This window comes from Phoca vitulina, unplaced genomic scaffold, assembly GCF_004348235.1.
Source record: "Phoca vitulina isolate PV1807 unplaced genomic scaffold, GSC_HSeal_1.0 scaffold59, whole genome shotgun sequence".
Classification (NCBI taxonomy): domain Eukaryota; kingdom Metazoa; phylum Chordata; class Mammalia; order Carnivora; family Phocidae; genus Phoca; species Phoca vitulina.
Window position 1 is genome coordinate 3,567,010 of NW_022589762.1, and position 27,886 is coordinate 3,594,895.

General features: G+C 52.5%; 1 protein-coding gene across 2 annotated transcripts; it reads left to right on the forward strand.

The window, feature by feature from the left end:
* Window positions 1–26,603, forward strand: SLC6A12 (solute carrier family 6 member 12). Of its 2 annotated transcripts, XM_032390986.1 has the most exons (16): window positions 1–306; window positions 2,215–2,299; window positions 4,318–4,585; window positions 10,627–10,761; window positions 13,647–13,787; window positions 14,560–14,647; window positions 15,767–15,899; window positions 17,150–17,284; window positions 18,747–18,850; window positions 19,156–19,280; window positions 19,703–19,815; window positions 20,334–20,471; window positions 21,233–21,335; window positions 23,164–23,264; window positions 23,751–23,921; window positions 25,120–26,603. In XM_032390986.1, exons 3-16 carry the CDS (start codon window positions 4,372–4,374, stop codon window positions 25,255–25,257), a joined length of 1,839 nt encoding a protein of 612 aa, XP_032246877.1. In that variant the 5' UTR covers window positions 1–306; window positions 2,215–2,299; window positions 4,318–4,371; the 3' UTR covers window positions 25,258–26,603. The 2 variants fall into 2 exon arrangements, with proteins under 2 accessions (XP_032246877.1, XP_032246876.1); XM_032390985.1 differs by lacking the exons at window positions 1–306; window positions 2,215–2,299 and having other exon boundaries at window positions 4,218–4,585.
* Window positions 26,604–27,886: the final 1,283 nt, after the last annotated feature.

Consider the following 27,886-nt stretch of genomic DNA (forward strand, 5'->3'; position numbering starts at 1 on the left):
TCCTGGTGCACAAACTTTTGGCTTCAGTCCCTCCTGTTGCTGTGGTATTTCTCTGTCCCTTCACTTCCCAATACACTGGTGTGCGTGAGCGCACACACACACACACACACACACAGAGCTGCTTTCTGTCTGGGAGTCCTGGGACAACAACTCGGATGGGATTCTGAGCTGGGAGGAACAGGAGAAGGAGCAAAGGTGGAGGCTGGTTCCCCTCTCAGGTCCCGGCTGTGTGGGCTTCCCCACCACTGTCCCGGGGACCGGAGGCATGGAGCTGAGCTGACCACGGGAGCCGAGCTCGGGACTGAGGTGAGCAGGAAGCGGAGGATGGGCTGTGTCTTCACAGTCCCTTAGAGGGTGCCTCAGAGGGGCTGGAGGGGTGAGTCCTGGGAGGCAAGGTTTTGTAGGATTGTGTGTGTCTGTGGTACAAAAGACTGGGGCTGAAGTTAGTCTGATGTTGGGGCATCTTAGGACCAGGGGCATCACCCCGGCTCCCCCAAGCCACCCACAGCTTCTAAGTTGCTCAGGGACGAGCCTGGGAAAGACCCTAGGTGGGGGGCTGGCCCTAGGGAGTAGGTGAAGGAGGGGTGATCACCTGACTGAGGGAAGGAGGGGAAGCAGACAGTACCCAGGGAGATGGGAAGGAAGAGCAGACGGGACAAACCTTGGGCATCCCTCAAGACCCATGACCTGCAATTAGCCATGCAGATGAGGGGTTCCTGCCCTCCCCCATGGGTCAAGCAGTGCAAGCTGGGAGCCAAGCGTCTCCCAGAAGGAGGAAGCTGCCCCAGCTCAGGCTGTGGGGAGGCGTGAGCATGCTTGTGCCAGAGAAGGGCAACAAGGGAGCGGTGGGGAGGTGCAGGCGGCCAGCAGCCTAACCCGGCAGCCCCCAGGCTGTGAGGGACTAGCCGGAGTCAGGTTTTGGTGCCATGCACACAGGTATGTGTGTGCAAAGGGACGTGACAGGAATGGCACCAGTGTGTGTACAGAAATGGGAACTGGTATGTGGGTGTGGGTTGAAGCAGGGCCTGGGGCATCCCGTGCCTCCTGTGCCCCCCGCACCCCCCCCCCCCCACCGGGTCCGGGGCTGGGCCATTCCTGTGCTGGACTGGGAGGGTGATGGGGCCGAGCTGGGATCCCAGCAGCATGGCGGGAGCGGCATTTCGCCACCTGTCTGCTCCTCTGCTAGACCCTGACCAGACCTCCTCCTCCTAGCCCCATGCCCAGCTCCTGAAAACGGTTAATTTTGGACTTGTTAGCCTCTTGAAGATTTTCTTGGTGGGCTGCACTGAGCCCAGTGTGGATGTAGGTGTCTTGGCTTCTGGAGGGCACTGACGTGTGGTGAGCTCCAATGCATGGCCCCGTATCCTGCTCCAGCTTAGCAGAGGTGGGAAGGGGGCGCTAGGGGCTGGAGAGGTGGCAGAGCTGAGACGGGGGAGATCTCGGGAAGGGGGAGATCTCTGGAAGTCATCTTGACTGTGGATAACACTGTTTATTCCTTGCAAGTGGGCTAGGGGTAGAAGGGCAGAGTGGGGACGGGGTAAGGAGGGTAGGGGGGCATGCCGTCCTTTTGGCTTTGAAAAGTAACCCCCACAGGAGAGCTCTGTACAGCCTGTGTTTATGTCTGACCTCCACCTCGACATTTCTTCCCTGAGTCTAACTTGAATCCCACTTGCTGCACTGAAGGCCTGTTTCTTCTTGATTTACCATGGCTCGGGGCCAGCTTTCGTTTCCACATGCTCTTGCTTTCATTCTGCCATTCCGGTTTTTCACTCTAACCCATAAATTATGATCTTTCCAGTAACCTTTAAAAAAAATATGTTGCATCAGTATCAGCTCATCAGTGTGTGTTCTCTTCTTGTCTTCCCCATTCCGATACAAGCCAAACCCTGCACCCAAACTGGGCTCTGAGATTTGCTTCGCCATCCTGCACTCTCCTCTGGTCTTCCCTTCGCTTACTCCTTGGCCCCACCAGGTCTCTCTTCCTTCCACTGTTGAGGACAGCGTGGCCCTGTCATAGCTGCTTCTGGTCTGAGAACAGGAAGGCTTGTCTCCTGCCCACCCCCTTGGAGACCTTTGTGCTTGGGCTCACCCTGAGCTGAGCTACACTATGGCTTGGCAAGCAAAGGCAAAAAATCTCTCCTTGTCTTTTATGGATCTTATTTTTATCCCCCACCCTCCCAGCACCCCTGTTGAATGGCTCATTCTCTCTTCCAGGGAGACTTAAAGCCCAGAGAGGACGTGTGAGTTGCCTAAGTTCATACAGCAAGTTAGAGACTCCGCTCCATTGCTTATTGTATTGGTGAGTTCATTCAAATCATTTAAAAATAGTTTTACTGAATACTTGCAAGGTGTCAGGTCCAGTTCCTTCATCTCTCTGAGCTTCATTTCCCCATTGATAAAATGGACTTAATAGTAATACCTACTTTAAAGATTTTAATGAGGATAAAATTTAATAACGCATATGAAGAAGTGTAGGTTTTTGGCACAACAATTAGTCAAATGTTAACTTTTATTAATATTATTATTGGCTAGGTCTGGACTAGACCTTAGGTTTCCTGCCTGGTGTTTTTTCCGTTAATGTTTTTGAATTCATTCATTCATCCATTCATTTGTCTGATAACGATTCCAGGGCCACTCCTCAGGGTGCCCAAACCCCAATTCTGTAGCAACGTCTACAGTTGGTTCAGGTAGCACCAGCTCTTTCTCCCAGGGCCGAACTGCCCTGTTCTTCCAACCTGACACCCTGGTTCTCAAAGCCTCCCCCACTCCTAGGGTCTGATGGTCTCCTCTGAACCTGGAAGCCTTCTTCTCTCCCTTCCTTCCCTCCTCCTCCCTTACATCGGGGGCTGAAGACCTCTGATTTCCATTAGGCGCTTCTCTCTTCATCTTTCTTCCTGGGCTGAGCTTGCAGTGGAAACCTCTGAGTAGGTCCCAATACCAGAGTCTAACCCCGACAGGCTTTCCCATTCCTGGGATAACCTGTCCTCCAAGTCACCTTCAAAAATTTCCATAACCTCAAATGGCTCCTGCCACGCCTTTTTAACTGACTTGGGCTTGGGCTGTTGCCTGGGTTAAAAGGACCAATGAATAAACACAGACACTTAGTAAAAAGAATCCCTTGTGTTTCTCTAGAGCCTTGGAGGGGCATGGAGCACTTGGTAGCTTAGGGTCACTTTGATTTCCCCAGCGCCCCCCGGAGGGGAGGGGCGCTGGGTGGGTGCTTCCCTCTGGGGCCGGATCACCTCCTCCTGGCAGCTCCTCGGGAGCCAAGGTGGAGGTGGCCTCAGGGTGGCTGTGTGGGGAGGAAGGGGGGAAGGCAAACAAGGACTCCAGGTACAACACCACAGTGCCGCAGTTTATCTCCTGGAGGTTGACAAATGGACAGCGATAGGGACAGAGTAGACCAAGAGAGACCACGTCATTCTTCTGGCAGTCCAGTGAGCTTTGGGCTCTTTAGGAGAGCAGGAAGTCAGGAAGGGCAGTGACCTGCTGTCACGCTCAGCCACGTCTGGGTCTCCTTTGAGGAGACCACCACCCCAGTGAGAATCGCTCTGGGATCGACTGCCAGGACCCCTTGCTTGTTCTCAGGGCACAGGTACAACGGAGAAGGAAGAAGAACCGGGTTTCCCTCGAAGGCCTATACTGGTCCTGGCACCAACCCCAGGTCTCATCTGGCCTTGTTCAGAGGCCCCACCTTCTCCTTCCCTCCCAATCAGATGCCCGGAGCTAGCTGGCTCCCATGTTTACCCTGAGTTGATCGATTGCCTGGCATAGGAATGAGCACACAACCAGCTAGCAGAAGACCGTGCAGTCACCTGGGCCACACCTGCCCTTTGACCTCCTGTCACCCCTGGCAGGCTTTGATCCCTTCTGGCTTGGAGGCCGGAGGCTGGGCGGGTGCCACTCACCCGACACTGTGGAGCTGGGCAGACGGGCGAGCGGGGACGGTGGCTGGCTGTAAATATCAGAAGGGACTCGGAATGAAAGACCCCCAAGCCTTTTCCTCCCAGTCTACTCCTATATGGTCGTAGGCAAGCCACTTCACTTGTCAAGGCCTGGATGTCCCCCTCTGCAAAATGGGCAAACGAAGATTGGCTCCCTATTTGTTCTCCAAGTCATGAGAGCAAAGTGTAACTTTCGGTGTAAAAGTCATGGAGAGTTTGGGAAGAAAATCAACAGCCCAACGATATTAAACCATATTCCAACAATGGGAAATGTTACCGCAATATTCCAACAATAATCAAAGCCAAGAGGAAGAAAACAGGGGTGGAGGGCATGCTTCGGGGTGGTACAGCTCACCCCTTCTCATCACACCAGGCTCACCATCCTGCCCTCTCCCGGCTCTGCGGCCTCCCGGTCCATCACGTCGCCATGGACAGAAAAGTGGCAGTCCCCGAGGACGGGCCTCCCGTGGTCTCCTGGCTCCCTGAGGAGGGAGAGAAGTTGGAACAGGAAGGCGAGGACCAGGTGAAGGATCGGGGCCAATGGACCAACAAGATGGAGTTTGTGCTGTCAGTGGCCGGGGAGATCATTGGGCTGGGGAATGTCTGGAGGTTTCCCTATCTCTGCTACAAAAATGGAGGTGGTGAGTTCATTTTGAGGTAGGCGTGGTGGGGAGAGCTGTGCCTTGACCGCAAGCAGGGCCTACCTGGGCGCCTCCTGCCTGGCGATGTGGTAAAATGGAAGGAGGCTGGCATGGAGTTGGAGGGCCCGGGGGTTCTCAGGGTCCTCCTCTGTGAAATAGGGATGATGCCTCCCAGGGCCACAGTGAAGGGTAATGGAGGCAATGGGTAGGACCAAGCAATCTGAGTGTGTAACAAGATAGGATATACTAGTCTTTCATGATTCTGTATAATGCCGGTTGCTGATAGGAGTCATTCATTCAGCTAGTATTTTACTGTGGGCCTCTCCTGGGCTAAGCATTGTTCTAGATACAGCACAGAACACATTCTGTGTGTTATATGTATTCTAGCGCAGGGTGGCAGATTACAGACAAAGAAGTAAAATGCGGGGGCGCCTGGGTGGCTCAGTCGTTAAGCGTCTGCCTTCGGCTCAGGTCGTGATCCCAGGGTCCTGGGATCGAGCCCCGCATCGGGCTCCCTGCTCGGCAGGAAACCTGCTTCTCCCTCTCCCACTCCCCCTGCTTGTGTTCCCTCTCTCGCTATGTATCTATCTGTCAAATAAATAAATAAAATCTTTAAAAAAAAAAAAAAAGAAGTAAAATGCGTGGGATGTTGATGGTGAGAAGTGGAATGGTGAGAAGCCAAGCAGGGACGAGGGGTAGGGAATGCTGGGTCGTTGGAGATGTAGGGGATGGGGGGAAGGGTTGAAAAGGTGAAGTAAGGTGCCCAGGAAAGCTTGCGCTGAGGAGGTGACATTTGCACCAAGACTTGAAGGAGGTAAAGGAGTGAGTCTTACAGATGGAGATCAGGTGAAGACCATTCCAAACGGAGGGGAAAGCAAGTGCAAAGTCCTGGGGTGAAAGTGCACCTGGCCTGTTTGAAGAACAGTGGGGCAGTGACAGATGTGGAGAAGAGTAGAAGAGATCAGAGAGGTCACAGGGCTCACATCTAATAGGCTCTGCTCTGAGATGGGAACGGTTGAAGAATTTGAGCAGAGAAATATGACCTTGTCTCTGATTTTTTTTTAATTAAAGAAACATAATTTTATTATTTTTCAGCACTGGTAGTAAAAATGAGCAGGGGTATGGTGGGAAGGGGCCAGATTAATCTTTTTATGTGTACAATTAGAGGCTTTTAGTATATTCATAGAATTGTGCAACCATCGCCACACCGATTTTAGAACATTTTCATCATTCCAGAAGGAAGGCCTGAAGCCATTAGCAGTCACTCTCTATTCCCTCTTGCTGCCAGCCCTTGGCAACCACTAATCTACTTTCTGTGGCTATGGGTTTACCTATTTGGAATTTTCATACAAATGGAAGTATTCATTTATATGAATTTATTTGTGACTGGACAGATTCATCTTTGCCTTTTGAAAATACCTTTATTCTTCTTGTGGAAATTGTACACATTTATTGTGAAATCTGAAACATTCCAGAAAGGTAAAAAGAAGAAACATTCCTATTTAAAGATAATTATTGTTTAGAAAACCCTTATAGGGACACCTGGGCGGCTCAGTCAGTTAAGCATCTGCCTTCGGCTCAGGTCGTGATCCCAGGGTCCTGGGATCGAGCCCCATGTTGGGCTCCCTGCTCAGCGGGGAGCCTGCTTCTCCCTCTGCCTGCCGCTGCCCCTGCTTGTGCTTTCTCTCTTTCCCTCCCTCCCTCTCTTTGTCTCTTTCTCTAATAAATAAATAAAATCTTTAAAAAAAATAGAAAACCCTTATAACACTATTCATATTTAATTTTTTAAAAAGATTTATTTATTTATTTTGGAGATGGGGGGGGAGCAGCCAAGGGGGAGGAGAATCTCAAGCAGACTCCCCGCTGAGCGTAGAGCCTGACATGGGGCTCAGATCCCATGACCAGGGGATCATGACCTGAGCCAAAATCAAGAGTCAGATGCTTAATCGACTGAGCCCCCCAGGCGCCCCCATATTTACTTTGACAGGTATTTACTGAGCATCTACCAGGTATCTTGTTTTGTGTTTCCAACCTTATAGTATTATTACCAACTACTTGAACTAATGGCTCCAAGAAATAGAAATGGGATTTCCTGGCAGGTGAGGGCTATGGAGTGAGGCTGGGGAGTGGGGGGTGAATGCTGGCCAGAGATTAGGGAAGGCGAGGAGAAGTGGTAGGCGGTGACTTGTTTCTTTGCCCCAGGCCAGTTTCACGGACACACAGGGCGTTCGTGCTCGAGCTGAAGATGATCCAGGCTGAGCACTCATTTCACAGAGTGCCCAGAGGCTCCTTGGGATGTTTAGCGACTTGCCCAAGATCATAGAAGTGGTTGGGAGCTGCGGGCCTGGGCACCTGGTTCACTGGCTTGCACATCACTTGCCCTGCCATCTGAAAAGGAGGGAGAAGGAGGGTCCAGGGGACAGGTTTTCTGGTTTGGGTGCCCACACCTCCTTGTCCTGCCTGGTGGCTGCACTGTGTCCTGCCTGGTGGCTGCACTCAGTCCTGGCTGTGGGGCGGCATGGGGACACAAGCGCCTAGGACAGTGTGCAGGGACACCGCGCTGAGCCTGGGTCGTCTGTGAAGAGGCAGTGCTGGATCGCAGTTACTGGGCAGAGTCTGTGTTCTCACATTAGCTCTGTCCCAACCTAAGTACCCGGGGAGGACACCCACCCTGCCACCCCTCTATCCTATCTCCCTCATCCTCCCCTACATGAGGGGTGGAGCAAGGTCAGGGGTCCCAATCTCAGGTCACTGGTCTTTGGGGGTCCAGGAAAGTAGGAATGTAGGTTTCCTTGTTTCAGATAACTTAATAATGGATCTACGTGGGAACATGACTTCACCGACTAACTCAAATGTCACCTTTTTGCTTTAGGCTAGAATTGTACTAACTCACTATGATGATAGGGTTTATCTTGAGCTGACCATAACTCTTTAGTTAGCAGTTAGGATGTGAGGGCGATCTGGCTGCGACATCTGTCACCCCGTTGATTGCCAGGGTTGATGTGGCTGATCTGGCTGGCTAGGCAGGTGTCCCCTTCCTCCCACACCGCTCCATGGGCGCCGTGCCCGAAGCTGCGCGCTTCGTCCAAGAGGACGACCTTCCCTGATAGGGGAGGACCGTTCTTCCAACAAGGGTATACGAGTAGCTGCGCTCCCCTGCTAGGACCCCCAAACAAGCTCTCCAGGTCCATTTGTAGGAGAACGTAGGGTAATCAAGCTTCTGAGACTCCAGACACGTCCAAATGAGGCGCTGCAGGTGGCAGTCTGCCTTGCTTTAAAAAAAATAAATAAATAAGAAAAAAAGCAGTTAAATATAGTGTTTACTGATATATTAATCAATTCATAATGAATTAATAATTAGTTAACCAATGGTTCTGTAGAGAAAAATCTTTCAAGAGGGATGAAAAAATAGTGTTATTGGTGTAATAATATCTTTCGTTACAAAAAAAAACCCAGGGAGTTGCTAAACTAGATCATCCTCAAAAAATGGCTCACCCCAAAAGAGAATTTTATGAATTCTGAGTTTCCAGATTGCTAGTGGTTCCGGAGTGAGTGCTTGGCAGAGCTAATAAGGCACACCTTAGAGCAAAGGGAGAGAGACTATAAATGCGTCCCAAGTCACCCTGCCCTCACAGATCCCTGGGGGGCCTCATCCGGCTGCTCGTGCCCAGAGCATGGGCAGATGCTAAGGGAACTGTGGGCCAGGTCCATCTCCCCGAGTGAGGATTCTCACTCCGAGGGGAGGATGTTTGCAGTGATAGTATGTTGAAAACCCAGGGAGAAAGCCAAGAATGGACGCCTGTAGGCGCTCCAGGACCAACCTCCTCCCACTGCCTGCTGTGGCCGGGGCCTAGCACTGACCTTCCAGGCCCGACTCAGCCTGAGGGTGGCCCAGCTCCAGGCCTCCTGAGCTCTCCCCGGTTTCTGTGGGGCAGAAGTCTATGTGCCAAGGGTAGCGCTGAGGCCGTCCCCTTCAGGAGAGGGAAGGGCTTCCGCACAGCCAGCAGGAAGGGGCCCATGGGTCACATGCCACCACAGACTTCCCGTAAAGCGCCCTCTGGGAGAGCCCCTCAGCCTCACCCCTGTAACCACCTCAGCGCGTGATCCGGCATCAGTGGTGTTACTCAGGTTGTGCAGGCAAAGCTGGGGTTAAAAAGGACTTCGGGACTTGGAGAATTAGCAGCTGCTGTGGCTCCGGAGGGCCCAGAAGCCTCACAGATCCTTCTCCTTCGCTCTCACATATTGCTACTGGCGGTGAAGATGGGTAGGAGAGGCTGGGAGCGCGATTCAGAAATGCGTGTCAAAGTCCTTAAAAAACTGGTCAAGCCCCAAGGGTGGAAGCAACCCAAATGTCCATCAATGGACAAATGCATAAACAAAATGTGATATATACACATGAGGGAATATTATTCAGCCTGAAAACAGCATGGATAAACCTTGAGGACATGAAGCTAGGTGAAATAAGCCAGACACCAAAAACATAAGTGCTGCATGATTCCTCTTATATAGGGTGTCTAGAAAAACTATTCATAGACAAAAAGTAGAATGGTGGTTACCAGGGGCCAGGGAGAGGCAGGGAATAGGGAGTTAGTGTTTAATGGCTACAGAGTTTCAGATTCGGATGGCTGAGAAGGTTCTGGAAATCGATGGTGGTGATGGTTGGATAACAGTGTGAAAGTACTTAATGCCACTGAACCTTACACTTAAAAATGGTTAAAAAGTAAAATTTATGTTATATATATTTTACTGCAAAAAAAAAATGTACATACCCTCTGACCTACCAATTTGTCCACTGGAAATTTATACTGAGGAGACAGTTAGCTAAGTGCACAAGGATGTGGACAATGGATCGCAGTGGGGTTTCTAATGAAACAACCAAGGATACCTGGCCAGTGGAGGTATCGATGAAATGAACTAAGATACATGCTTACGGTGGAATATGATACGGGCATTAAAATGATGCCTTCTATATTTATTGATATAATAGGTTCATGATAGGTTTTTAAATGGTAGTCAAGGAATATATAATAGGTTCTCATTTTTTGCCAAATATATATGTATATATGTGCGTGTGTGTGTCTGTTTATAAGAAAATTGGAAGGCTATACAATATTTTTTTCCTTTTTCCTCCTTTGTACTTTCTATTTTTCCTGCAAAGTAATGTGGATTACTTGGGTAAGAGCACAGTCTCAGGATCGGACCACTTGGCGTGATGCCTCAGTCTCTTCATCTGTAAAATGGGGATAACAGTGGTACCTGCCCCATGGGAGGTGGTTCTGTGAGGATTCTGATGTTGGTGGAGCATTTAGAAGAATGCCTTACACACAGTAAGCACAACATAAGTGCTAAGTGTTATTTTGATGCAGTAAACAATAATCTGTTCACCCATCTGTTTTTTTTTTTCCATCCTCAGGTATATGTCTTAGTGACTGAAGTGGGCACCAGCGGCTTAGCATTGTCTTTAAGTTCCCTACTTTGCTGGATGCTTTTTCGGCCTGGCCTCCTGTGGGGGCTGTAGGTCAGCACCTAATCACATAACTGCTGAAACCCCAGTGCCCGAGAATCTGCCTGAGCAGAGAAACGGCCTTCTCTGCTGGGACCCCAGTTTGGATCAGAGCCTGGTAGAGGGAAAAAAACATCTGAAAATTATTAGAGGAAAAACAATTTTTCTGAGGTGTTTTTGTTTGTTTTTCTCTAAAATGTAACACACTTGATAATTTAATAAGCATATCAAATTATACAGAACACATGTTTTGGTTCCCAAAATAATAAATGGACTAAGTTTGTGAAGCACACTGAGAAAATAAATAGTGCATCTATTAGGATTTCCACCTAAATGTTCACTCCTTTTTCTTCAAAGGTCTTTCCTATCCTGAATGGGGTTCAGACTGGAAAATTTCTGCCTGTCCCTGTTCGCAGACAGGAGGAAGCCTACGTGGGCCCCTGGGAGGGTGGGGAGGGAGATCAAGGATGCCGAGCAGTGGGACGCTGGTCTCCCAGATGGGTCGAGGACTCAGCCCCTGCCCCCTCTTGTTCCACAGGAGCCTTCTTCATCCCCTACTTCATCTTCTTCTTCACCTGCGGCATCCCGGTGTTCTTCTTGGAGGTGGCGCTGGGCCAGTACACCAGCCAAGGCAGCGTGACAGCCTGGAGGAAGATCTGTCCCCTTCTCCAGGGTGAGTGTTCCCCTTTGCCCTCCTACCAGGGCCACCAAGCGCCTCCATCCCTCCATCGCTCCTCCCCTTTCCTTCCCTGCCACCACCTTCTTCTTCATCTACTCTCATCCTGTGCGAAGTGCTGTGGGGGACACAGGAAGAGTTATCAAACTTTGGGGGGCCCAAAGCTTATAGATCCTGGGGAGGAAGGCACACCTCAAGAAAGACAATACAAAATCACCAGTGCAAAATTAGATTGGAAGGAGTTTTTGCAAGTGAGGAATCCTGGAGCTTCATCTTCATCAGCTTCCTGGAATGCTGTTCCGGTGTACATGGCGCGGCCCCAGACGTGCCACCGAGGTACATAACCATAGCGATGATAACGATGGCTAACGTCCCCTGAGCCCGGCTATGTGTTAGGGCTCCGGCAAGCACTTGACATGCATTTCCTCATTGGATCCTCCAGATGAGAAAATGAGATCATTTACTGAGGATTTGAACCCAGGTCTCCCTGAGCTGAAAATTCATGCTTTTTCCCATGTTAGGAATTAGGTTAGGGGTTAGGTTAGGGACAGCTCCTGTTCTCTCTATGGACTTGCTGGTACTAATGTGAGCAGCTTGGGGTGTCCTTCCCCACCCCATCTTTAGCTGATTGGGGCAGTCCCCTTGGGGGGACTTCCCAACCCTTGTCTCTGAGAGGTTCCTTGCCTATGGGAAATGAGGAGAGGACTCTTTCCCTCACGTCAGTCTCTGAGGCAGCCCCAGGGACTAGGCTATCTGGGGTTACAGCCTACTCAGCTGGGCTGTAGCCACCATGCTCAGGTGGGCATGAGGGGGGAAACCTGGCTCCTGAGCAGGCTGGGAACCTGACCACCAATTGGGGGTTTGGTTGCGGGGACCAGGCTTATTTGGTACTCATTCCTCTTGGGGCACCCATGGGACCCCTGGAGGAGCAGCAGTGAGGGGCTGGGGAGGGGCGAAGCTTGGCCCACATACGTTTCTACTCAGGAGTGCTGGGTCCTGCTGGGCAACTGTGGCTTCAGCCAGAGCAGTGTCTCCGTGTTCTGCTCTGGAGCCCAGCAGTCGCCTAATGTCCCACCCAGTTGTGCGCTATCCCTAGGACCAAGTGAGCTCCTGGGTGGCAAAAGGCGGGGCTGGCCTCTCTGGCAGGTATCTACTAACTCTCCAAGGGGTCACCACAGATCGGGTGAGCAAACCAAGCATTGGATGGAGGTTGGGGGGAGGGATTACTGCTCCTTCCCTCTTGGTCAAGTTGAAGAGACAGAGACTCCAAGGCCTGGAGTCTCAGGGTGTACGCACCGATGTTGGTGGGAGGGTCCAGGCTGCCTGCTACCCACCCCGCAGTTCACCCTCCCAGCACACGGAGGTCACACCCTGTGCTCACCCACCCTCCCTCCCTCCTCAGTTTACACACAGGCACAAGCTTCCTCCCCTGAGATCATCCCTCCCCTCAGAGATGGGGCACCCCCTCCTCCCAGCCTGGCTCCCTGCCTCCTCCCGGGTCCGGTCGGGTGTTTACAGGCGGTGGGAGCACAGCGCGTTCCGGCTGGTGGCGAGTGGCCGCACAGTGGCCGCTTGTTTGGGTGTGTGGGTGTCTGTGTGTGCGCTCCGAACAGCCCGGCCGCCCGGCTCCCCGGGCACCCTCCGCGCCATCAGCAGCCCCGGCCGCCGCTCCTCCCGAGGCCCCAGCCCACGGTCGCTTTAGGGCGCCCCCGCCCCCCACGCCTGCATGATTTGCGGAGACCCAAACGCAGGAAAACACGGGGGCGGGGCGCGGGGGGTGCTCCGGTCGAGTTGGCCAGGCCCGCTGGAACAGACAATCAGGGTGGGCTCGCCCGGCCAAGGGCTGGTTTTGTGGACAGTCGGCATTGATTTTCCGACCTGCCTCGGGGCTGTGCTTCCTTAAGTCATCCTGGAGCCCCGGCTTCCCCGGCCGCGGGCACCTCCCCAGGACGCGGAGCGACTGGGACCTGGGGCAGGGCGCGGCGCCCACTCCTCCGCCCGCTTTCACACCTCGGGACTAACGGCCGCCCTGGCAACGTGCTACTTTTAAAATGACTGTGGAAAAGATCCCACGTTTGCAGGAGCAGGCGGGCCGGGGAGGGGGGAGGCGAGGGGTGGGGGGACTGCGCCTGCCCTTGCTCCCTCCCAGCCCCACGGCCAGCCTCCAGACTGCTCCCCCGCGTCCGACCTGGGCGCACAGGTCCCGCCTCGGCTGACACTCTTGCCCCTCACTGGGCGGTGAGCTGGCATTTTGAGACCCACTCAGGCTCCAGGGTTCTCGACAACCAGCGACCTCTTCTTTTTTTTTTCTTTGCTGGTTTCTTTTGGTTTTTGCTCTTATCCTGAGACTGATTCTTACCAAGATTTCCCCACTTACTCCTTTGTTCTTCTTGCCCTTTTTCATTTTACAAGTAATGTGTGATTGTCATAGAAAAACTGGAGAATGCAGATGGACAAAAGGAAAAAAAAAAAACCTTTAAAAAGTGAACCGAAATCCTATCACCTAGAGAACCACAGGTAGCTTTTGGATGACAATCCTTCCAGAGTTTATCTCCTTCAAAAAAAAAAAAAAAAAAGATACGTCAAGTAAATTGTGCATAATGAGAAAAAAATAAAAAAATAAAAAAAAAAGAAGATATACATTCAAATATATATATTGCAAAACTGGAAGAATGCAAACTGTGGTGTTCTGTAACCTGTGTTTCTTAGAAAAATGTGCTGTCTGTGGCTTCTCTGGCCAATAAAGAAATCCTGGTGGTTGTCTTCGGGTGGCACCCAATCCCCTTCTAGCCGCGGCGGGAGGCTTCCGTGTGGCTCTGCTGGGCTAACTTGATCTCTTGGGTTCTCCTTGTTGTTCCCCCATGCCTCCCCTCTTCCCGTAGGCATTGGTCTGGCTTCTGTGGTCATCGAGTCCTATCTGAACATCTACTACATCATCATCCTGGCCTGGGCCCTCTTCTACCTGTTCAGCTCCTTCACCTCTGAGCTGCCCTGGACGACCTGTACCAATAGCTGGAACACAGGTATCCATGGTTTCGGGCCCTGGGCTGGGGCCTCTCCCTGGGGGAAACCCTTGCCTCAGAGCCGGGCTGTGCGGGCCCTGGTGCCATCCTGCTGGCTGACCCTTCTGTGGGAATCTGGACTAGCCACCAGGAGAACCGAAAACCCCACCCGACTGTGAATGTTTTGTGCCACTGCGAGGGGTTAACATCACTCACTCCGTGCCGGGTGCCAGACATAGACAGCTGAGCACAAGCCCCGTGGCCCAGCGCTCTGTGAGCATGCGGTCTACTGGTAGAAAGGGACAAATTAATCAAATAATTACAAATTGCTATGGGTGAACAAAACTGCCGAAACGGTACCACAGTGGGAAGAAAATCGCTGGCTGAGGGCTGAAGATTGAGGAGGAACCCACCATGTGAACAGCAGGCCATCGAGGGGGAAGAGCAGGCACGAGGATGCAGTCCATTCGTGTGTTGAGTGGAGAGAGTGGGCCAGTTCCAGGGGCGGAGGGATCTGAGCTCTGTGTCAGAGGTTGGGTGGCGGGGTGGCCAGAGAAACTGCCAGATTCACTGGAACAAGAGCAGTAGGAGGAACATAGGGAGAGGGGCTGGTCCCATGAACCACCTGGCTGGTCAACTCCTGGAAAATGGGGGCTCCACAGGAAGCTCTTGGGACTGGGAATGATGGGGACTGCCAGGCTGTAAGGTCAGAGGGTCAGGGGGGACTAGGGTGAAAGGGCATCTCTCCCCATCTGGTCCCTAGCTGATGCCCAGCCCCTCTTGTCCTCAACAGAGCATTGCATGGACTTTCTGAACCACTCGGGAGCCCGCACAGCGACCCCCTCTGAGAACTTCACCTCACCTGTCATGGAATTCTGGGAGTAGGTGCTGGGCTTGGATGCCACGTGCCAGGGGCCCCAAGTAGGAAATTTGGATGTCTGAGGCCTGGGACTTGGAGTGCGAGTTTAAACCTTTCTGTGCACGCTCTCCAGTGCTTACCCACCTCCCCCCACCTGGCACATCACTGGGACCTGGGGGAGCACTCACAACTACCCATACTTGTCCACTGACACACTCCCAACGACCCCGAGTCCACCTGTGTCCAGCCAGACTCACACATTTACCCATGTCGACTTGCATCCTTGCACCCATCCGCACCCCCAGGCACCCACCTACATACACCTTCACACCTACCGACACGTGTGCTGTGTTCGCTGGTGCATGGCACATGGGCAAATGGTCCGCCCCAGCTCAGCAGAACAGATGGTGCACATCACTCCCCAGCTCCGTGTTCAGTGATGTTATGTTAGTAGCTTGAAATTGGCCAAAGTGAGCATACTGGTACTGCAGAAATTGGCAAACCCTATATTCACACCTCTGCCCTTCCACATGACTACGCCCTTACATCTGCCCATGTCCACACGTGTCCATCCTCGTTCTTACAAAGGTCTGCCTGTACCCTCATGCTTAACCAAAACCCACATGTATTTACCAACACCCACATGTGTCTACCCTACACCCTCATATGCGTATGCCCTCATGTCACCCCAAACCCACACATCCACCACTTGCGCATACACATTTCCACCACTCCCCGCATTCTTTAGATACTAAAACATATTCAGCCCCCCTGTTTGATACCCATGTACTTGTGCATCAACCTGCCTATGTAAGTATCTACTCTCCATCTGCTCATCCATACATTACTTACCACCCTCACTCTCTCTTTCTCTATCTCTCTCTGCACAACAGAGAAAGCTGGATGGTTAGAAAGACAAAGATACCTATGGGATTACGTGATTTGGTCTTCTAACAGCAGGGGCATACAGACCACAGGTGGGAACATGGCGTGGCCATGGGGGGCTGCAGTGGGATGGGGAGGGGAAGCCTGGAACATGAGATCTGTGGGGTCAGCTCTAAGAATCAAGAGACTTGAAGACAAACATCAAGTTGTCCCCTTTCGCCATTCACCTGGTTGTTTTTTTTTTTTCCATCCTCAGGAGACGTGTTCTGGGCATCACCTCAGGCATCCATGACCTGGGGGCCCTGCGCTGGGAGCTGGCCTTGTGCCTCCTGCTGGCATGGGTCATCTGCTACTTCTGCATCTGGAAGGGGATCAAGACCACAGGCAAGGTGAGGTGTTCTGGCTCCTGGTAAGCTCTCTGTGGCCCCCAGAAGCCATGGGGACACTCACAGTGTCCCCCTGGAGAACTGAAAGAAAGTAGTGTAAGGGAGAGGCAAGGTGAGAACAGGGGAAACAGTAAGAAGAGTTTAGCTCAGTACAAGGAAAGACTTTCTCTTTCAATATGACTGTAAAAGACCTGTTTACATAAGTAACATACAGATCAAAATAAGAAACACGGAAGTCCCCCTAATCACTGTACCAGCCAGCATGGTAGATTTGGATCTACTAATCCCCATTAATGTTTTGATATTGTCTTCTAGTTTCCTTTATAGGTGTGTTTGCGTGTATCTGTATCTATTATGTGTGTACGTGACACAATTAGGATCGTATACTTTTACAACTCGCTTTTTGTAGTATGGTATGAACCAGCAAACAGAACTGTCTTTGAAGTGGTGAGTTTCCAATAATCAAAAGGGTTCAGGCCAAGAATGAACAACAGTGGCTTATTGTACGTGTAGAGAGTTCAGATTTGAGCCATTATTTCCAACCCAGGGAATCTGAGGTTGATACTTCATGCTTTTTAAAGCCAGGAATAGACAGGATACTGACCGTTCTGATTAGCCTGTTCTGGGGGCAGCCTCCCCCTTCCTGGGATTGTTGTAATAATAATAAAACTAGTAACAGTGATAATAACACAGATATTGCTGTCACCTCCGGTAAGGAGCTGAGCTTGCTCAGGGAGCAGAGTGGACCCCTCAGAGTGTCTCCATATCCCAGAGCTCAGGCCACAGCTGCCCCTCCAGACTTAAGCCTGGAAAAGTAGCTTAAGTTTTGCCACAGGTCACTCTGCAGATCTGCTCCCCCTCTGTCACCAGGACCCACCCTCACCAGGGGGCAAAGGGAGAACAGCCAGGATGAGGGATTCCAGGAGACCAGATTCTGGATTTTAAAATAGTCTTTGAAATATTATGGCTGGAAGCTCGTGCCCCTCCCCGTCCTTCCTCCCTCCTTGCCCTGCTGATGTGTATCTCATACTCCACCTGCCTCGAAGCCCGAGACCCGCTAAAATGTGTAAAGGAAGGTGTGGAGAGTTGCAGGTGCTCAACCCCTCTCGGCGTCTCTAAGGAGGTGTCTGACACTGAGCTGGGTGTCACTCTTGCTGCCTGAGGAGGGCTGACAGGAGGATGGCCATAGGGTCCCTGGCACCTCCTGGCGGCTCTGTCCCCAGCAGGGGTGACCTGAGCCTGTTTCCCTCCAGGTTGTTTATTTCACAGCCACGTTTCCCTACCTGATGCTGATCATCCTCCTGATCCGAGGCATCACCCTTCCTGGAGCCTATGAGGGCATCATCTATTACCTGAAGCCAGATTTGCTTCGCCTCAAGGACCCCCAGGTAGGAACTGGGGACCAGTTCCCCGCTGTCTCCCACCCCAAACCACAGCTGTACTTTTGAAAATCTCTGGTTGTTTTTCTCTCGGTTTAAAGGCAATATATCTGGCGCCTGGGTGGCTCAGTCAGTTAAGCGTCTGCCTTTGGCTCAGGTCATGATCGCAGGGTCCTGGGATTGAGGCCTTCATTGGGCTCCCTGCTCAGCGGGGAGCCTGCTTCTCCCTCTTCCTCGGCTGCTCCCCCTGTTTGTGCTCTCTCTCTCTGTCAAATAAATAAAATCTTTAAAAAAAAAATAAAGGCAATGTATCCCCACTAGAAAACAATTAAAGATCTCTTGTAATCAGCTATATCTCTATGAGCATTTTAGTAGATTTCCTTCCAACTCTTTTTTTCTAGTTGGTGTGTGTCTGTGTGTGTCTGTGTTTTAACATAGTTGAGATAATTATATAGAGATGTATCTTTTTTCATTTAAATTATATTGTAAGCATTTTCCATGTTATTAAATTCATTTGTAAATGTCATTTTAAACACTTGCATATAATATCCATTCAGTCACTCATTCACCCAAAATGTACTGAGGACCAGTTGAGGGCCAGGTAGTGCTCTAAGGACAGAGTGGGCAGTGTGCACAATAGACCAGCCGCCGTGTCCTCTGAGCACTCACATGCAGGGCAGGTGTCATCAGTCTGCTCTTATTCTTGGACATTCAGGTCAGGCACTTTTTTTTATGATCATATATATAGCTGCAATTGACACCTTGTGTTTAAATCTTGGACCACATCTCTGATTATTTCCTGACAGTAGTCAGACTTGGAATTACTAAGTCCAAGAATATGTGCGTTTAAGTGTCTTGAAATGTCCTGGCTTTAGAGAAATATAGATTTTCTCCACCAGTATTGGAACGTACCCTTTTTTTCTCCGGGGCCCATGAGAGATTCCATAATAATTCATTTTAACCTTTGATCTACAATAATTTGAGAGATCAAAATAGTATCATTTTATTGTTTTAATTTATTTTTTTTTTACTACTGTGAGGTGGGACATTTCCACACAGATTTACTGTGCATTTTTATTTCCTCCTCTAGGACTTGTCTGAGCACATTCTTTGCCCCACCCCCCCTTCCCCAAGGAGTCCTAGGTTTTTTTCTTTATATTCTAATGAAGTGGCTCTTGGCCCCAGTCTTGGCTGCCTGAGGCCCTCAGTGCTTTGGAGTGAGCCTGGAGCTCTCAGTTCTGCCCTGCCTTATCTGGGCACTGCCCCTCCACCCAAGAAATCCAAGTATGTGGGGTCTCCTGAGTGCCCCCAGAGCCACATTTAAATGGGCCTGCCTGTGAAGTGACATGTGAGTGGAGGGTGGCGAGTGAGCGACTCCTGAGGGCACACCCAGGGGCCAGCGGGGTCTGAGGGGCCACGGCCAGCTGCCCCCCACCCCCGCCCCCTGCCACTTTCTTGGGGTCTCATGTAGGTGTGGATGGACGCGGGCACCCAGATCTTCTTCTCCTTCGCCATCTGCCAGGGGTGCCTGACCGCCCTGGGCAGCTACAACAAGTACCACAACAACTGCTACAGGTGATTGGCGGAGTGGGGTGCCGGGGACCCTGGGGTGGGGGGGCTGGTCTTCCTGGAGTGTCGCCAGGGAATCGAAGCTTCAGTTCCCAGACTGAATTTCTTTCTTCCCTCTTTTTCTCCCTCCCCACCTTCCAATGATCCTTGATCTTGGTCCCTCCCCCATTCTCTCTTCCATCCCTCTCCTCCCGCATCTTTCGCTTCCCTTTTCCCTCCTCGCTCCCCAATGACTGACTTTGGATCTCTCCTCCCCTGAGGGATTTCTTCCTCTCTTTTCCCTTGGCTCCTCCGCCTCCCCGCCCCCACAGGGACTGCATCGCCCTCTGCTTCCTCAACAGCGCCACCAGCTTCGCGGCCGGGTTCGTGGTCTTCTCCATCCTGGGCTTCATGGCCCAGGAGCAGGGGTTGCCCATCTCCGAAGTGGCCGAGTCCGGTAGGTACCACTTTGCTGTCTGGGCCCCGAGGGGAGAACACAGATCCCTCCACCAGGGTCCCAGGCAGGAGTCCCAGGAGCTGGCTGATGGGAAACTTTTTAGCCTCTGTGGGCCCTGCTTGGCACAGAGGAGGGCCTCCTGAACCATGGGTGGTGGGGAGGGAGCGGGGACTGAGGGTGGGTGGGCAGACCCACAGCTGTAAGCACGAATGGATGCACAAGCCAGCTCCCCAGAACCAGAAGAGCCGAGTGGTGGATGAAACTACCCTCCCCTCTTGCACCACTCCTCCACACACACACTCACACTCTCTCACACACACACACACACTCATGCACACTCACACAGTACCTTGGGAGAAGGCTCTTCCCTGAGGGCGGTGAGAGCAGGAGGGAACTCTCCTGACGCGCCTTGTGCCTGGCAGGTCCTGGTCTGGCCTTCATCGCCTTCCCCAAGGCTGTGACAATGATGCCCTTATCCCAGCTGTGGTCCTGTCTTTTCTTCATCATGCTCATCTTCCTAGGGCTGGACAGCCAGGTTCGTCACCCCGCCCACCTCACCGCACCCCTCCCTGCCCTGGCGACCCTCTTGCCAGCTTCTGCGTTTCTGGCCATTACCTTCCCTCCATCTCCTTTCCCACTGACCATGCATTCCAGATCCCCCTCCGCTTTCCGGGGCTTGTCCTTGCAGTTGGTTGGGTGACCCCTGGTCTCAAGACCAACCTATTCTGTGAGGGGGCCACCTGCCTTTTCCCCCCAGGCCTGACCCTTCCCCATACATGGACAGCCCCCTCCCAGATGGCCCTCCAGCCTCCTTCCAGCCATTCAGCTCAAGCTGCCCAGCCCTGCCCCCCAGCCTTGGGGACAGAACATGTCTCCCCCTCCAGCCCCCATGCTGGAACCCTCTGTTGTAGAGATGCGGCCAGGGCAGGGCTGGCCACCCCACGTCTGCCCTTGACCCCTGTGCTCCTGTGCGTCAGCATGGGTGAGTGGGGAGAGGCGGCCAGGGCAAAGGGCAAGCTGCACCTCTCACCCCAGCTCCCCTCCTGCCCGCAGTTTGTCTGTGTGGAGTGCCTGGTGACAGCCTCCGTGGACATGTTCCCCAGTCAGCTCCGGAAGAGTGGGCGGCGAGAGCTCCTCATCCTGGCCATTGCAGTCGTGTGCTATCTGATCGGGCTCTTCCTGGTTACGGAGGTGAGCAGAGGTGTGTGCCCCCACCCCAGGTGAGGGAGCCAGGGGGCACACCTTCCTCATCGGCTCCTTGGTGGTGTTGACACCGGCTCTGCCCTCATCACAGCGAGGTTGTAGGGACCACACAGTAGAACCTTACCTGTGCTCAGTTAGCTCTTTTGGTGTCAGGTGACAGAAACCAAATGCTAGCCAGCTTGAGTGGAAAAGGGAGTTTTTGGGGGCCAGGAAACTGAAAAGTCTAGAGATAATTGGTTTCAGGTATGGTTGGATCCAACTGCTCTCCTGACATGGTCAGGAGTGCCATTCTCAGCCAGATTGCCCTCCTGATAGTAAAGAACGCTGGTACAGCTTCAGGCTGACCTGCCGCCACCCCTCCAACCCCCAAGGAAAGAGAGGGACCGTCTCCCAAGAACACGGTGAGTGTCCAGTGCTGGCTCTGCTTCCAGCCTGGAGCAGGGAGAGGAGAACACTCAGAGTGAGGTGGTGCCAGGTTCTACGTTACGAGAGAGGATGCTAGGCAGAAAAAACAGTGTATGTCCCACGGTTGCCAAGGTCTTTGAAGCTGTCAGAAGTTGTTGTCCTGAGGTCAGATGAGGGGCCTGGGGGCAGGGGTAGGCAAGGCCAACTCCCTTTAGTTGCAAGGAGTGACTTCCCACGGGCTGGGCAGGATGGGGGCCCAGCTGGGTGTTTGCACTCTCGCTGTGGAGCAGGTCCCCTGCACACCCTGGCCAAGGCCCTGTCTAGCTCCACTGACTTCTCCGCAGGGCGGGATGTATATCTTCCAGCTGTTTGATTATTATGCTTCCAGTGGCATATGCCTGCTCTTCCTGGCCGTGTTTGAAGTGCTCTGCATCAGCTGGGTGTACGGTAAGTGGAGGGAGGAGAGGGAGGGGGAGCCTCTGCCCCCCCCCCCCCACCAAGAAGGCCGTGATCTGCCCAGGAGGAGAGATGGGCTATGCCGGCCCTCTGGTTTCTATAGGTCTTTGTATTGCTGCCCTGGGACGTTCATCCATCTCTGGGAACCCGGGCATTTCTCATTATGGCAGGTAGAGCTGGGTTAAGGTAGTTTCTACAAAACTGATTTCCCGCAATAGTGAGAGGAATTAGAAACAACAGGGAACAGTTTTGTTGATACAGAAGCTGCTGGAAGCCCTTTGCCAGTGGGACTCCTAGCCAGAAGAGAGCTTTAGGGCCACTCTGTCTGAGCATCCCCACATCCCCACATGCCCTTTCTAGGTTATCACCCAGACTTTGCTTGAATACTTCCCTGAACAGGAAACTCATTCCCCTGTTTTTGAGGTAGCTTTTCTCCTTGTGGCTGTTACGCATTCCTTTCTTCTGCGGAAGTGAATTCCGCCTTCCTTTGACTTCCGCCACCAGCCCCCCTCAGTGCTGGGGTGACTAGCCAGTCCTGATGACAGTAGGGGGGGATCCTTTATGCATTGAGTCAATGCACTGCTGAATGCCAAGCAACCTGCTGACTGTGGCATACATAATCTCACAGCTCACACAGCAGCCCTTTGCAGGGGGAGGCAAGGCTCAGAGAGGTAGGTCTCTTGCCTGAGCTCACACAGCTAGTACGTGGAGGAGGCATCGTCATACCCAGGACCCTCGGGCTCCACCGCACCAAGTTGGGGGAACGCATTGCCAATGTAACAAGGCTCGGGGCAGAGAGGGTAGGTGGGTGCCATGTAGTGTGCATGAGTGGGAAAGCCGCGAGTAGGAAGGTTTTTATTTTGCTACCCTAAGCCTTCCTGTCTGGTGTCCTCCCTCTCCCTGGACATGTCTCCTCTCTTCTCACCTCAAGCATCTGATGTCTTTCTGATTTTCCTCAGCTGCTTCTCAGAACTTGCTCCCAAAGAGGATCTGATAAACTCCATCACAGTGAGTTCTAAAGAGCTGAGGAACTGTAATAGTTTACACCCTCCCAGCAGTATCTGGTTGTTAGCTGGGGGAGAAATTTGGAAGTCAAAGGAATGACTCCCTAATGGGGGCATTTCCTGCACACCGGTGATCAGTGGGAAGTTATTTCTTTGCTGAGGAAGGGCCAGAGAGGCCCTCCAAGGGTCTTTCCCGATCGATCGGTGGCTCTCTCCTCCTTAGAGGACTGGGTGGGCCTGGATCTGGAGCAAAGAAGGACAGTAAACAAAACCAGTCAGTGTTTCTACAAACACAGATGAAGCTTCTTGCCGTGCTTTCCTGACAACGCAGAGTGGTTCCTCCAGAGTCTAGACTGTTGTTCCCTTCCCAGTGACTTTCTGGCCCTATGTGAGTTTAGCGTTTTAAGCTGGCACAGTGGGACCCTTGCTGTTTTGCTGTTTTGACTTGAAACCGAATTCATCTCTGCGGCATAGATAAATGAGCATTTGCTAGCCATTGTGCCATTTTAGGCCCACACCCTCCTCTGTGGTTAGGATTTAGGGTCTTCATCCCTAGACAAGGGGACGAAGGATTGCACCGAGAGGTTGGGTGACTCTCTCCAGGGCTCCCAGCTTTTTGGTGGCAGCCCCTTCTCCCTCCTCGCTCCCTGCCTTGTGGCTGGGGTGCCAGGGACCCATCTCATTCACGTGCCTTGATCCAGTTTCCCCTCACAGGGTGGGGGGAAGAGGGCAAAGCCAGGTGAGTCTTCCCCAAATACCCACAAGCTCTCTCCTTCCTCCTGTTCTCGCACTTTTCTCCCACCGCACCTGGGCAGGGGCAGATCGTTTCTATGACAACGTTGAGGACATGATTGGCTACAGGCCATGGCCCTTGGTGAAGATCTCCTGGCTCTTTCTGACCCCTGGACTTTGCCTGGTATGTGCCCACCCAGCTACCCTCCTGCCTCCAGAGACTCGGGGACGGGGAATAGGATGCCCGAGTTCTGGGGCTGCTTCCCTGCCTATCCAGTTACCTGGGGAGGCTGGTCCATTTCCCTTTCTAGGTTGGTTCTCCTGCCCTTCCTTTCGGGGGCTGTCTCCTTCCCCTGCCTCATTCCAGTTCCTGCTCCATTCCTTTCTCTCAGCACCTCCATCTGCTGCCCGACTTCCCAGTTAGTGGTCTCTTTCTGTCTGCCTGCTGAGGGCTCCTCCACCTTCCCTCCTTTCTTCAGAGCTCCTCCTGTCTCAGTCCTTGGGGGGGGGGGCATGCATTGGCCCAGGGTTTGTAATGGCTTTTACTAGTCTACCTCAGTGATGCACCACAGTGCATTAACTTGTCCTCTGTCCTTGAATATTGAAGCAGGTGAAGAGAAGATTTCAAGGGCTCTCTGTCTCATCTGCATCCACCTCTCCCTCCTTCCAGGCCACCTTCCTCTTCTCCTTGAGCAAGTACACACCTCTCAAATACAACAACATCTACGTGTACCCTCCCTGGGGCTACTTCATCGGCTGGTTCTTGGCTCTGTCTTCCATGGCCTGCGTCCCACTCTTTATCATCATCACCCTTCTGAAGACCCAGGGTTCCTTCAAGAAGGTAGGGGCCAGAGCAAGTGATGCATGAAAGGGGGTTGCTGAGAGAGGTTGTAGGCAGGACACCATGGGTGGAGCCCAGCTCTGAGCGTGGGGCAACCCTTCAGTCTCATGGAATCTTTGAAGACCGGTCCAATGGCTTCATTTTCAGAAATCTTAAAAAGTCCTGGAGTCCTAGACCTTCAGAATCTGACCTCCAGCAGATCATGTGGGCAGGTTGACCAAGGGTAAACTGTCAGAGACTTAAGGAGGAAACTGAGTCACAACAAGAACTTAAAGGCACCCAGACACAGAGATTTAGAGAGCACAAATTCCTTGCTCCCAGGAAACTAATAACCAGCTATCATGGTTCATTTCATACACAGGCTCCTGGCTTCTTTTCTTATCTTAATTCTGGGGAGCCACATGCAGAGGCTCCCTGTTTAGAATTTAAGACATGCCTTCCTGGAAGGGGATAGAGCATGTCCCACAAAGACATTACACTTGTAAAAATCTAACAGGCCTACAAGTTACAGAAAAACCCAACCTGCAATAAGCAAATAGGCTTATTTTCTTTTTACATTGAGAAGGACCAAAGATGGATGCTGTTGGCATTTGGTTCAGCTGCTTAAAGAGGTCACTAGGGACCAAACTCTTCCTATATTTCTGCACCTCTGTCTGAGCATGTCTTCATCATCATGCTCACCACCTCATGGTCACAAGAAGGTTGTCGTGATTCCAGTCATCACATCTGCATTCAAGGCAAGAAGCAGGGGGAGGAGATGGTACCAATACCAGTAATAATAGTAGTACTACTCATATAATATAATAGGGACTTACTGATCACATTATAATAGTAATAGTAAGAAGAACAAAAATAAGCACTTATTGATCAACTTACCTTTGCCAGGCACTGTTCTCTGAGCTGTGTACTATTATTATCTTCGTTGTACAGATAGGGCACAGAGGGGTTAAATGGGTTGCCTACAATTGCACAGGTAGTTAGTAAGAGAGCAAGGACGGGAACCTGGCCAGTTCCTGGTCCTAGTCACCATGGTATTGTCTCTTCTCTCTTCTCAAAATATTTATTCCCGTATTCACTCAGATTCTACCGACCACCCCCATGTGCCTGGCCCTGACCTGGGCCCTGGGGTTACAAACAGGATGGAACATCTGTGCCTTTCTCACCAGTGGCACCCATTCGTTCCTTCTTGTCTCCACAGCGCCTGCGACAGCTCACCACCCCTGACCCCAGCCTGCCACAGCCCAAGCAACACCTGGATGGTGGTACCAGCCAGGACGGCGGGCCTTCCCCAGCAAGGGAGGGGCTCATAGTTGGGGAGAAGGAGACCCATTTGTAGGATGTGGCCAGCAGCCAGGTGGCTATGGAGCCAGGAACCTCTGTCAGGGCCACCACAGTGGACAGCCTTCGCCTCTGTCCCTCACCGCTGTCTGGCTGGGAACCTCTGTGATGTCCGTGGGCGCCCCCAGCCAGAGGCCAGGCCGCTCTCTCTCAGCTGGGGCAGCTCCTTCTGGAGGGCGAGAGGTGGTCCCGCTGCAACATGCCATCCTGTTGGAACATACCTTCTTATTTATAAAGGAGGGTGGTCTTTTTTGAGTCCACCATCTGATTCTAACACATTACGCTGTGTGGGAGCTCCCACTGTAGGGATGTTCCAGCTTCCTGTATTTGCGCGTTGGGAGGGTAGCGCTGACGGGAATACGTATCACACTTTGACTTGGAGAGCCTGATGGAACACAACGTGTTGGAAGTGACAACCGAACATGCCATATTGGATTCTGACATTCCATTAGAGGGGGTCCTTCCCTAGGCTTGGTGTTCTGGAGTCCATGGGGAAGGAATTAGAGAAACAAAAAGCCTTCACAAGCCATCATGGTCTTGAGTTTTCCTGGAGGCCTCTCAAGGTGTCCCTGGTTCCACACTCTTCCTGCAATATGTGTCCTCAACTCACAGAGCATTGGAATGGAAGGAACTTAGAGATGATCCCTAGACTGTTCTGTGCTTTCCTGTGCCTGAGGCAGACATTGCTAATTGATTACAGAGTCTTTCCCACCTCACAGTCCTTCCAAATACAGTGCTCCAGGAAGCTCCATTTGCCACCCTGCTTTTGTCCAGCCTCCTGACTTCATGGGTGAGGAAACTGAGGACCAAAGAGAAAGTGACTTTTTCACGTTCACATAGCTATGCCTAAAACCTCGTTTCCTTTTTTCAGGCCAGGGTTCTTCCCATGAAACCCTCCTGCCTTAGTTAACAAGCATGTATGGATCGCCTGCTACCGTGTGCTAGTCTTCTCTGCCTCGCCCTGTTCCTGTTTAGTCTGCTGTCTCGGGGTGGGAGGGAGAGGGTCTCCTCTGTAGAGTGCCGAGCAGCTTTCCCCACATTGGCATCCCTACCTTGGCATTTCCTCTGCCAGCCCATACTCCTCTGACCAGATTTCCTCTCTGGACCCTTTCGTTCTTGCCATTTTCCATCTCCTCTGCCTCCGGAGAGTCCTCGGAGTGTGTGAAAGCCCGCTGGTCTCCCGCAGAGAGGGGGGTATTGCGTGTGGGATGCTCTCCTCTCCCCAGGTCGCCATAAAATGATGCCAGGTCCTCCCAAAGGCAAAGGAGGAGAAGGAGTAGGGGTGGGGGAGGGCCACTTCGGGACGGTGGCCTGGGGCAGGACGTGGGAGCTGGAAGAAGGGAAGCTGCCTGTATACACCTGTATATCTATAGATAGCCATCTGCAGTGATGCATGGATAGATGTCATCCAGAGTCACTGCCCAGTGGCCAGACTAAAAATCTATGGTCCAGCCAGGGTGAGTTCCACCCTCAGAGCACCCAGCGTCCTTCCCCGTGATCTGTCAGGGCTTCTCTGCTGGGCACAAGCAGACATCCAGACCCCTGGGTTCTGCCTCCCTCAGACTGCTCGGCACATCTGTGCTCGCTTTGGTCGGACTAGCTAGTGGGTGGAGAAGGAGGTCCCGGAGAAAGGGATAGAGAGAAACTGCTTCAGCCAGATTGACCCTGGGGGACCTGTGGTGCGGGTGTGCTGCTTTCTGCTGCCGCCTGGTGGCAGATGGGAGCAGAGCCGCCTCCCCTGGCCCTGCCTCAGCCTCTGGGGCTCTCACCCTCGCCCTCGCTGACTGGCTGGCTGAGCATTTCTTTCCTGTGTAAGCTCACGCCCTCTGGAAACGAAATACTTCCTATATCCTCCCGTGGCCTCAGCAGGGCTCCCCAGTACGGTTGGCTTGTTTTGGGGGAGCCCAGCTGCAAGGGCATGGGGACTAAGGTCAGCCAGCCTCCTCAGCTCCCTGCCTCCTCCCCAGAGTGTGCTGTGCTTTTGAGCCTGGGCCCTTTCAGCCTGGACTGTGACGTTGTCTGTTGTAGGCGGTTGCCCTGTTCTGCACACTGAGGGGACACCAGCTCTCCCCAGCTCACCCTGGGCCCTGAGCCTCAGTCTTGATCTCTGTAGTTGCAGACACCATTGCCCTCCCCACATAAACTCACCAGGACTCTCAGCTGCTCCAGATCCCTTGGCTTTATGCTCAAAGCCTGTCCAGCGGTGGGGAGGCAGGGCAGGGGGGGGGTAAGGGGGCGGGTAGGGGCTGGGGGGATCTCTTCTGGAGGCAGTGTGTCTACAACCCTTCCTCTCTGACTGCCTCTTCCATCCTGGCACCCAGTATAGAGCCTCTGTGGTCCATGAGGGGACCAGAGAGGGAGCTGGGTGGGGCGGGCTGGGGCCGGAGGGAACATCGAGTTCCCTGAAAGGGACTTCAGAGAAACCACTCATTGGGCCCACATAATGGGCAATGAGGAACAATTTGACCCTTTAAAGGCCCAGAGCACTACTTCAGGTGTGTGTGTGTGTGTGTGTGTGTGTGTGTGCACGCGCGCATGCACATGTATGCGTAAAGAGCATAGCTATGTCTATATGGGTTATAAGGTTATAACTTGGGGTCTGTTTTCATCTCATCGAAGTTGTTTAA

Bases quoted from the DNA above. Each gene is read 5' to 3' on its own strand.
- SLC6A12 (XM_032390985.1), top strand. From the start codon at position 4,276: ATGCTTCGGGGTGGTACAGCTCACCCCTTCTCATCACACCAGGCTCAC. The intron at 10,762-13,646 runs GTGAGTGTTCCC...CTCTTCCCGTAG, and splicing joins GATCTGTCCCCTTCTCCAGG to GCATTGGTCTGGCTTCTGTG. The intron at 18,851-19,155 runs GTGATTGGCGGA...CCGCCCCCACAG, and splicing joins TACCACAACAACTGCTACAG to GGACTGCATCGCCCTCTGCT.